We start from the raw sequence: 11,698 nt of genomic DNA on the forward strand, positions 1-11,698 counted from the left end.
ACGTTCCACGTTTCTACTTTTGTCGATAAAATTTTAATCTACTCGTTACACATGTAAACGAGCACATGTGTCTCGTTATCAATTCAACCAGAAACAAACGTGAAGCGCTGAAAGATTCTAGGCAGGAATGATAGGCCGAGGAGTAACTCATCTTGCACCAAGTATCAGGTCCAGAAGAGCGAGAATTCTAAATTGAAACTAGCATCTACTTCTCCACTTTTATCGATATAATTTTAATTTATTTAATAATGAGCTTTGTCTCCTTATCAATTTAACTGTAAATAAACGCGAAGCGTTGAAAAATTACTTTTCACTCTTTCTCAGGTCCGGAAGAGCAAGAAGTCTAAATTGAAGCAACGTCTACGTTTCCATTTTTACCAGTAAAGTCGGTATCTACTCTAGACTGGGAAAAAACTTCGACGGCTTATCGATTTCGTTAGGCTTTCGCGCGATATATGCGGGCGTGTCCAACGAATTGAACCACTTTTTAGCCCGGCAATCCATACGGGTGTCTGGACGATGGGATTGAAGCGACGAAATGAAATCTCGTCTGATTAAACGTTGATTTACGAGCCTGCTAAACGGTCCCTGTTAAAATCGCGTTTTAAAAAAAAACACACACACACACAGTCCAGTTCACGGAACGTTCATTCCTATGGTAATGTGTAATTCGTTTTCCCTTATCTACCGATGGTAGATACTTCCGGCTGACTTTTCCCATCAGGAGTAAGCCGATTCTCGTTATTTGCACATAATACACCGCGTCGTTGAGTTCCGCGATTTTCCACCTACGTTCCCATGAACGCAGCCGTTCGAAAGCCAACAAAAGTGCTCATCCCCGAGAGATACAGTATACTCGTGGAATCGAAAGATGCGCGGCTACCCACGCATTTCGCCGCAAGATGAAAGGTCAAAGAGACTGGCCGTAGATAAAAGCCCATCGTTCCTCTCGCCAACATAGGCCCGAGCCTTCCTTTTTTATCGCGTCGTCGTCGCAAACTCGGCGATCTTCGAGTAAGATTCAACCTCCCCCACTTCCCTTCCGGTAAACGTGTCGTCTGTTGTTCGCAGAGGAAATAAAGGGAGGCAATAGCGAAAACGTCGGCGACGATGATCCCGCGAGTGACGCTGCACACGCACGCAATTACATAGACGAAGAAGGAGAAGGGAGGAGCGTGTGTCGGAAGAGAGGAGAGTGAAAAAGAGGAAGACAGGGGACAGAGTAGAGCAGGGACTACGAGAGGGAGAGCAGAATAAATGTCAGAACAACGACCCCGCAGTGGCTCATCGACCAGGCGGATCGTTTCGCCATCTTAAACGACGAAATACAGTAAATTCTCTACAAGAGTCAGTAAGTTTGGATTCTACAAGTGACAGTGTAGATGGTCCTACGTCTGCATCATTGCTGCGCCCATGTTATCTCGCTCGCAGTCAGTCAAGCGTGCAACGCTGCACCAGTCGGTTTCCTTTACGAGATTTGACGACTCGACAAATCATAATAGAAAAATATCATTTCTTTAATTTTACTTTTCTTCATCTGGAATTCTTTTTAACATGTTGCTGAGATTTTTCTGATGAAAATGATATCAAGCACGATATAATTTGAACAGCATTTACTTATTAACACATTCACTGTCACGCCAGATTTACAGGTGCTGTCAGGTGGCCACAAGATAATACATTTTAAGCATAGGATTATAGTATTATGCTTTATAATTTTTTTTTTTTCAGTTGAAAAGGGAGGAAATATCAGATAAACGCGGAAAAATATGCAATAATAAGTCGAACTAGGGATGAAGCTATTATTTCAATACGCGATTCACTGACTCTAATATTTTGAAAAATTGAAAACTTCTCGTAAAAATCGATTATTAATTGCGAAACACTAGTGAGACGGTTTAATTAGGGGCAGCACAATATATAACACAACTAACTACCCATATCACCAGAAAAAAAACCCATTTTTGTCACTCACAATTCGAAGATTAGGCAGCTGGGCTCTGCAATGTCGATTTCGTTGCATCCTTCCTTCCTTCCTTCCTCTCAGATGGTCATCCTTCCTCCAAGCGTTGATTTCCCAAGACTCACAGACTCACACTTTGTGAGTCACTGTGGAATGGGCGACGCGAAAAGTGCTTCGAAACGCGATTCATTTAGAGGGGGAGAAATCGCGAATTTATATTACTTTAGACTCTACTATCGAACAAAACTTTCATAGAACGCGAGTGAAAAATTGAAAGAAAGTATCAAATAAACGCGAGTAAATTGAAAGAAAAGCAAAAACGCGAATTGGGAGGAAATAGTTAAACGCGGAAAAATATTCAATAATAAGCGAACTAAGGATGAAGCTATTATTTCAATACGCGTTGCACTGACTCTAATATTTATCAAAATTGAAAATTGATTTATCACGGTAAACTACTTGGACGGTTTAATTAGGGGCATAGTGCAACGAGTACAGTGCACTCGTTGCAAATCAGCTCACAATATACAATTCAATAATGTAACTAACTACTTAACATGCAAAATTCATGCAACTCCTGCGAAGAATTAGATTAGTAAATCACAATTCATGAAACAAATTCAAAATTCATTTTTCAATAGCATAGAAAATATCATAAATACTGAAAGAAAATTAAATTATAGATTGCTGGAAGAAAAGTACATATTAAATTTAGAAATAACCTGTAACGAAAATTTATTTCATTAATGGACAGCTGAAACGCCGAAATATTTTCATTAGGCAACCTCTCAAATTCATTTCGATATCCTATTCGACAAGTACGAAGAACAACAATAACAAACTGAAATCTCGATTTCCCTAAACCCTCAAAACAATCTCGAAATACGTTCGATAATAATTTTCTCGCGTGTATTAACGACCCGAAGGATTATTTAAATTTATTTCAAGCAAAAAGTAGCAGTAGTTCAGTAGTAAATAGTGGACTATTAGACTTTGAATAGTCCAAGTTTAAATTTCAATAATTAGAAAAATTAGAAAAATTCAAAGCAGAGTATTCAAAGTCTAATAGTAAGTTTGAGAAAGAAATTTTGAGAGAAGGTAGTTGAGTGTGTATAGGGTGGACATAGGCTGCTAGCCAGAAGCCCTCGACCACCCTACCCACGTCTCAGTACCCTCAGATCAAAATTACGCGAAGTGTCTAGGGCCCAGTATAAAGGGTAAATGATTTCGCGGGAGCTCGCGGGTCTATTTATACCTGCGGTACCCCTTCCCCAAAATCATTAGCAAAGTCGTTAATAATTCGGGCGGGAATCGACTATTTTTCGCGGGAATCGACTACTTTTCGCGGGAAACGGACTACTTTTCGCGGGAGATCGATCACTTTTCGCGGGAAATCGATAATTTCTCGCGGGAATCAATTATTTTTCGCAGAAAATCGCCGATTCTTTCGTAATTCTATTTCGCATTCTATTGTAATGTTATAATAACGTATAATTTATTAATTCTCACAATTTTTTGGTATAAATTTATACTTCTAACAATTTGTTATAACATTGCATATAACAATTTATACGTTTTTACAATATTCTTCAATGGAAACGTACGTTTTAACGTTCTCGTTACTTACTCGTGCTTAAATTAATTTTATAAGGATTAAAAATCAGGTTGACCTGTGGTCGTAGATTAAAAATAGCCATAGTACAGCTAAAATTATCGTGTTAAATAATTCTTTTCCTACGAATCAAAAATGTATTCAACGTTTATTAGTTATAATATCGTGAAATGAATGATATTACACATTTTCTCTATTCACACTGAATTTAAAGATTATAACGATTAAAAATCAAGTTGACCTGTGGTCATTTATCAAGAATAATCGTAATAAAGCTGAAATTATTGTATTAAATAATTTTTTTAATGTGAATTAGGAACTTATTCAACGTTTGCTTGTTAGAATACCATGAAATAAATTATACTATACGTTTCCTATACTTACCCTAAATTTATCGTTCTATTTACATCTCATAACAATTATAACTACACGTTATGCTGCGTCCGTTTGTTTTTTCTGTGCAGTTCAACTTAATTTACTTAAATTTACGTTGCGAGACAGTATAATATTTACAATTCTGCCTGAATTTTTGAAATTCAGAAAAACACACGTAAACTTCCATTGCATTTAAACGATATTCTCCACCAAACTGGACAAAGTACAGTAAATTCTCTACAAGAGTCAGTAAGTTTACTGTCTCGCAACGTAAATTTAAGTAAATTAGGTTGAACTGCACAGAAAATGCACAGATCTGCACAAATAATTCATTTCACGATATTATAACAAACAAACGTTGAATACATTATTGATTCGTGTAAAAAGAATTATTAAACACGATAAATTTAGCTGTACTATGGCTATTTTTAATCTACGACCACAGGTCAACCTGATTTTTAATCCCTACGAAATTAATTTAACCACGAGTAAGTAACGAGAACGCTAAAACCTATGTTTCCATTGAAGAATATTGTAAAAACGTATAAATTGTTATATGCAATGTTATAACAAATTGTCGGAAGTATAAATTTATAACAAAATTGTGAAAACTGACAAATTATACCGTGTTACGGTAACGGAAATCTCCCGCGAAAACTTCCCGCGAAAATTTCCCGCCTGACCTAACCGACGATTTTGCTAATGACTTTGGGGAGAGGGTACCGAAACGTAGTCCCTGACTCTACGAGTGTCAGGTTTAGCATCCTTGCGGTCTGACACTTGTGGAGAATATACTGTATTCTGCCGTGCACATGTCCTTTTGGCCCCTCGAAAACTAGAGGTTGTAAACCTCGGCCATTCCCTGCCAGCTACTTTCCCAAATCGATGCGTTTCCTGTGAGAAGAAGGGGTGACAATGGCCAGACGCTATCTATCATCCAGCCTAAATACACCAATCCTTTTTCTCCGCTCAACGAACGTCGGGGGATTCACAATGGGCCCATCAACGGTGAATTCTGATGCCGGTGGTGTCGCTCACGATCGATGGTCGATCGAGGACGTTAAACTTCCGACAGAATCGAAACGACTTCGAGCTTCGCCTCCCCCTCTAATGACTCTTCGTTCCGTGTGGCGCCTCTTGATGTGTTTATTCGAAATTCGCCCGGGACAAGACGATCGCCGGACAACTCCACGCGATTCTCAAACCAACGAGTTATGGAAATTGCGCGTGCCTGAGAGAGGTCAGCAGCGACGAGATGGAAACGTCAGGTTGTCTCGCTTTGCGTAGAATCCTCGCCGTGGTCGTCCAGCTTGTCCAAATACATCGTCCTCGGTAACATTACACCGGGGGATTCACCGGGGATCATCTCCGTCGACCTTCGTGAATTCAACGATTCTGTATACTCTGCCGGCAAGTCAGAAGGTGGCGTCATGCGGTAATTTTGGTTTATGCTAACATCTCCGGTCCCTCCTCCCCCTCAGTCCTCCCCGAAAAGAAAACTGGGTCACGCCAAAGTATTAATAGGCATCGAAAAGGGGGTTGCAGAGTGGGGAGTTAGTCTGGAGAAAACTATTATTGGAGTCGGCTGGTTATTCGCACCAAACGTCTCTCTCCTTCGTTGCATCTGCGTCGACCGATGGCCGAAAGGACCTAAGGATCCTGTGTAACACGTCCTCACCCCCTCGTTACCGTGCCATTTGTATTCTCCCTCGTGAATCGACCACCCCTACCGTGCCACCTCGTAGGTGGGTTCGTTTTCGTGGGTCGACGATCGGAAAGGAGAATTCCACCAGGGGGCGATCGCACACAGGTCAAATCGATTTCATCCTTGGCCGAGCTCTGTCCTAGCCGCGCTCGTTACGAACGCACCATTTGCTTCCGCCGTTTGCTTTCCGTTTAGCGCGAAGGGAAACGTGCGGAAAACGTCCAACGAGGAACAGCAGGGAGGAAGAGAAAGGAGAAGAGACTCTGGTTAGGTTTCGAAAAGGGGACAGAGAGATGGTGCGAGAGAGAGAGAGAGAATGAGAAGGGGCGGGAAGAGGGGTCGCAATTAGTCGTTCCACGGGAAACGCGCGCGGTAATGAGGCACGACCGGCTCGCACTTCCGGGACGTCGACGTTCCACCGCCGCGAGAGAGAGGTTATTCCTCTTTTTGTTTCATTATAAGCGACTTCCCCGCTTTCTCGAGGAACCAGGCGAAAGAGGGGCGAGGGAGAGGCGATTGTTTCGTCGCCCCGGGGGCCATTGTGGGCGAATTTGCTTTTTGTCGTTCGCGACTGGCTGCGCTTCGTCGCATCGGAAAGCGACGACTCGCTCTGATAACTCGACGCTGAATGCCTGTTGAAACGGTACCGCGCGAGCAACGAGGGATGTTGCGCGTCGTCGTTTCACGTTCGCTAATCGTTCCAGTTATCAGCTGTATCCTTGTTTCAAGAGGGATATCATCGACAGGTCTGACGCGTCTTCGCGATGTCCGGTCGAGAGTGGCGCCTGTACGCTCGTGAATGGACGCTAGATTGATATATTCCGCGCAATCAACATGCCTGTGACGTTTCCGCTTGAAAGTATCGCTATCCTACGCGAACAAGGGACAACGAGAATAGCGCCTTTCGTCGAACCAAGTACCGTTTGAATTAAAATTAGCCCTCTGCCCGTTGCAACGCTAACGGAACGGCGATTGGAAACTTTGCCTGTGCGGACAATTAGCGTGATAATTAACAGGCAGGTATCGAGGTATTGCAGGGCAAACGTGAAGGAACGCAAATTCAGCGGAAAAGAAGCGCAATCGAAAGAAGGATTGGGAAACGTCTTCTTGTGGGTGATTAACGTGATAATTAGCAGGTGTCGAGGTACGTAGGGGCAACGTGAAAGAATGCAAACGCAGCCGAAATCAGCACAAAAGAACCGAGGAAAAAATTCATCGAGCGTCGAATGACGTAACGCGACCGATCGTGTAAACTGGCGCCACGGATTTGCATTTCGCAATGGACGGTAAAATCGTTGTCCCTGCGTGTCTTCGGAAGGCGTGTACAGGCGTGTTTCGCCGAATCGAGTTGGTGAAACAGAGAAATGTGACAAAAATACAACACGCCGACAGTTTTATTCCCCGTCGACGTTTCATCATACGAGAACGCGGGTCACCGCTGTGAATGTCGCGAAAAGGCAATTTATCGCGAATGATAACCGTCCGCCAATACGAAACGGCGCAGTTCCATGCGTGTTTACTCCGTATTATCCAGACTGTGCAAATCATTTCGGCATGGACAAATTCCACGATGTTTAAATTAAGCGATAATTATTTTCAAACGGTCGTGTCCACGCGTACCATACGTGATTCGATAAATCGGAGTTATTGCGACACTCCAAGATTACAATTTATCATCAACACGATCATACGCGGTTCGATGTTACGAAGGCAAGCGGGGGTTAATGCTAATTCCCTATGGAACGTGTCATAAATCATGCAGCTGGCGATGGTTAATTTCCAGGCGGTGCCAGAGGCCCAGTTTCACGCCAAGCTTCCAAAGGAAATCGCTTCCAGAGAAATACACAGTTTCTCGGTGCGTTAACTATTTCTGGTGTATATTGGCAGAGAGAGAGAGAGAGAGAGAGAAGTCGGTTCTTGCCGGTGATTGAGCTCCCCGGAGCAATTTGTCTTTGCCACGCTCGGCTCGATCGACTGGAAGAAAGGAAGAAACTGTTCGATTCGAGTCTCGCTAATCGAACTTGACCGGTCTCTGTACAAGTCTCCTCGGTGTACGCGTGCGTTTTTATTCCCCCTCACTGGCCACAGAGAGATATCGACGGACACGAGTCTATAATTTTTTCAGCAGAGCGTTTATCCCTAAGCAAGGGTGGCTCGTAGACTGTCGGAGAACTTTCTGTCTCTGTACGCAGTTCCACGCGAATATCGGAATAACGTGGGAGGAGCCGATCGATCCAATGGAAAAGCCACGGCGGCGGTCTGCTTTATTTTCGCCTTGTAACGGCCTTGGAGGAATAGCATTTTATGGAAGCCAGGCTATCGCGATAGCCTCGCAACGTTCTTACTCCTCCGCCTCTAACTCCCTTTCGCTCAAAACTTATCGTCCTGTGGATTTTATGCAAAATTTTACGAGCACCGAGACGAGCTCGAACCGAAAGAACCTCCGACGTTTTACGACGAACGCGTATCGCTCAAATTCCACCGAATAATCATCTCGAGAAAAATGCCACGCGTGCCTCGAGATATAAATCTCTCGCCTATTCGAGATTACAGCTTCCGTCAAACGGGTGAAAGTCACGCCGGTATCCTGACAGCGGTTGCGCGTGGAAAATCGCCAAAGAGGAAATACCGTATCGTCATTGTGCACGTTTCACAAGGATTCCGGTCGCCTTATCGCCGCTGCACATCCTTAACTCTGCACATTCGCGAGTATCATCGACTTCCGCTGACGTCAGCTCTCCCCTTTCCCTCTAACACCGTTTCCGGTCCGCTCAAAGTGAATCCACTGGCTGCGCGACGCCGGCTGCGCGAGCCTGCCGTTCAGTAGTTTCCTCGAGAAGCTAGTTTCCTTCCTTCTTCCCCATCCGAACACCATTATCCTTTCGCTTCTTTTTCCGTCAATTGCACGTCGTACAACGCGAAAGGAAGAAGATAGCTGTTGGAAGAACCTAAAGCACGTCTGGTCAAAGGTTCGCGTTCTGCGGCCATGTTGCCTCTTTATCACGAAGATAGAAGAATTTTATTGGCCAAGATCCGTTACACAGTCTACGTACCATAAATTCACGGATCAATCTGCACGACGTACGAACCAGTCCGTGTAAAATACGACGGAATTCTATGTACCTTGAAATACGAGAGAAATTTTTCTTCAATCCGTGCATAAGAGTATTTTTCAGATCTTCACACGACATCGGACAGACTGTTTCAACCACGCACTATCTACTTCTTTCCGTGGAAAATATATCCTCCTCGAGTACAAAGTATAACAACCGTCGGAGAAGGCAGAAAAGAAAAGCAAGAGATAGCGGATGTTACTGACTGGCTTGTTACCGACTTCCGGAAGCGGCGATTCCGTATTTTTCCTCGTACGGCGGCTGCATTCGCGATCAAACCGGCCCCGGTCATCGGTTCCACCGACGTATCACTTCTCCGAGCAATTATACAATCTCGTTAGCATTCTTTCGCTCGTGGAATTGCTATCGCAATGAATGGATCCCTTTCATGCTACCCGAGCCACGCGCTTCTTGCCAACGCGAACGCGTGTAGCGACTACGTTAAGTGTTCACCCGTGTGTCACACGAAGAAACGTCCGAGTAATTAATTTCCCAGGATGTTCCGCGGATTTCAAACACGCGCCAAAGAAAAACAAGCGCCGCTCTCACACAGAGAGAGAGAGAGATAAATACGCACCGCGTATCTGCGCATTTTTATGATTCATGCATAATATCGCGGATTGCGCGTGCTTTAATAACACGTCGCTAAAGTAGATACGCGTGCTGTGAATAATTCGCGGGCCCAGCCGAGTCACCGTGGAAGATAACCGAGCTCGCAGTTGACGCAGCGTGAATCTCGATACTCTCGGAATACTCGTGACCGAACCGTCACCGTTCCACAAGACTCTCTCGATCGAATGTCAGCTCGATTTCCGTACAGTCACCGCGAAGAGGCCGCGGTATGTACCGTGTCATGCTTGTTAGAACGCTATCGATCGTGAGTAATTACCCTGCATCCAATGTGGCCCGAATCGCGCACGTGCATAGGTACTTGCACACGTTTATACTCCTGTAAATCTTTCGGGGACGTTTAACAGCCAGCCGGTCGGACCTCTATGGGACCGATCTACGCGAGAAACTTGTGTCCCCTCCTGCATATAGAAGGAGGTCGATTCTCGAGTAGTTGTTATTCGGGTCAGGTTGTGCTTATCCGCGTCATCTCGAAGATCATCTCTCCTTGAAACGAATTCCTCTCCGGTGTTTGCCGAGAATCGTTTCCTCTCCAGGTTGAAACGTCAATGAAATTGTCGTCGACCAAGCAAACGCAAGGGCATCGGGGGGGGAGAACGAGTTGGATCGCGTGGGCAGATATCGACGTTATCAATCGCGGTAAATCATACGTGTATATGCATATATAGGTATACGAGACGTGCGCCGGACCGTGGCGACGGCTGAAACCGTGTACACGTGGACAGGAATGAAACGAGCTGGTGGACAGAGGGAAAAAGGCACACGGTGGTGTGTTTCGATCCCCCACGTGGGCCGAGAAAATCGCGATTTACGGACCAGGGCGCGGACCTCTCGCAATGATGCAACGCTCGCGTAGAGATCGCCGGCAATCGGCTCTAACTCGACTGACTTATCGGCTATTATTACCCTCCTTGTCTTTGCTATGTATCACTGTCAGACGTTAGCCTTTCATACGCCATTCAGACCTTTTTTTTCCTCCGCGAAAGAGCGCTTAATTATCGTCCTCTATAAATATACGCCGGCGCGTAACGTTCCTTCGATAATTTCATATAACGGGCTTTGTACGTGAGCCAGGCGGACCTTAGAACGATAGAACTGGGCTTTGCCACTTGTCAAGTGCCAGTTTATTTTCACGTGTTAACGCTTCTTTTTCTTTTCCTTCGTCCTTTTCTCCGCAAATGAAATACCCAAAGGTACTACCCGCTGGAATTGTAACAGGCGCCCGTATCTTCTGTTATCGCCGCTATCGATCTTCTCGCCGGAATCCCCCGCGACAAGATAGAGACACTGGAAGCCAATTTGGCCTCCAATCTATCAAGCTATGAAGCGGTACGCGTGACAAGAGTCGACATACTACATACTAAACACCATGAATGGACACGAAGGCGTTCGAGTGAATGGAAACCATGAGGCGAGTTTCGCCTACGCGCTCCAACCTCGTATAGGCAGACAGGTCTTGCATACGTACCGTCTCACGTTTATACGTGGACCATATGTGTAAGAATATGGTTGCCCCTGGGCTGATCGAACCTCTCTTATTACACTCCCGTTTATTAGCTCGATATTACGTGCAAATTGTTTACCAAAAGTGGCGTCTCGAGAAATCTGGAGAATCTGGAGCATGTAGATAGCTAAGTGTCCACTCGAGACAATTTTCCACAGTGATACTATGCAATTAGCTGGGAAAATATTGGCCGCGTGTTAAACAGCGAGGGCATCAACGTTGCGGCCAAAAAGAATTCGGCGTGATAAGCACGAACCGCTCGCGATACACGCGGAGAATAATATTGATACAAGCTGATAACTCTTGGAGAGATCGTTCAGAGAGAGGCTAAAAAGTCTACCGTTATCTCTATCACTGGCAACTGGAACACTTGAAATCGAATTGGCGTTGCTACATGCAAAAATTTTGATCGAGAATCGCTATAATCTCCGATAGAAAATGTGCCTGATAAGTGAAACTAAGCGTAAAAACGTATATATGGAATAATTAAGCGCGAGCTGATAAGGGATATTAAAGTCTTTGGGCGTTCGATAGGTGGCTAATTAACAGAAGCACGAAATCTTCGTCTCTAATCCTTCCTTACTCAAGAGCAAACTCAATTTTATCGATCCACAATTTTTGTAAATAATTCGATTTAAAAGCAACTCGTTTCAACTGGAAGATAACCGCTATCGACCCCACACGAATCCGAATAATTACTAAACAGCCACCACTGAGAATATCGACTAATCGATGCTCGGCGATTTACATTAAACGTGCATCGAATAATATCAACGAACCTACGTTTAAGTGGCTC

The 11,698-nt window shown here is 44.5% G+C and overlaps 1 protein-coding gene across 4 annotated transcripts in view; it reads right to left on the bottom strand.

Annotated features, from left to right (window-relative positions):
* The window catches only part of LOC108572878 (unc-112-related protein-like), a 48,146-nt gene that overhangs the window by 15,258 nt on the left and 21,190 nt on the right, over positions 1-11,698 (bottom strand). The window contains exon 3 of one of the 4 annotated variants that reach the window (XM_017935207.1): positions 8,720-8,727. The exons of the other annotated variants lie outside the window; for them this stretch is intronic. Within the exon in view, the coding sequence (XP_017790696.1) occupies positions 8,720-8,727 (8 nt within the window). The remainder of the gene's footprint in view (positions 1-8,719; positions 8,728-11,698) is intronic. 4 annotated transcript variants of the gene reach the window in all.

The sequence above is a fragment of the Habropoda laboriosa genome, unplaced genomic scaffold, assembly GCF_001263275.1.
Source record: "Habropoda laboriosa isolate 0110345459 unplaced genomic scaffold, ASM126327v1 scaffold102, whole genome shotgun sequence".
Classification (NCBI taxonomy): Eukaryota; Metazoa; Arthropoda; class Insecta; order Hymenoptera; family Apidae; genus Habropoda; species Habropoda laboriosa.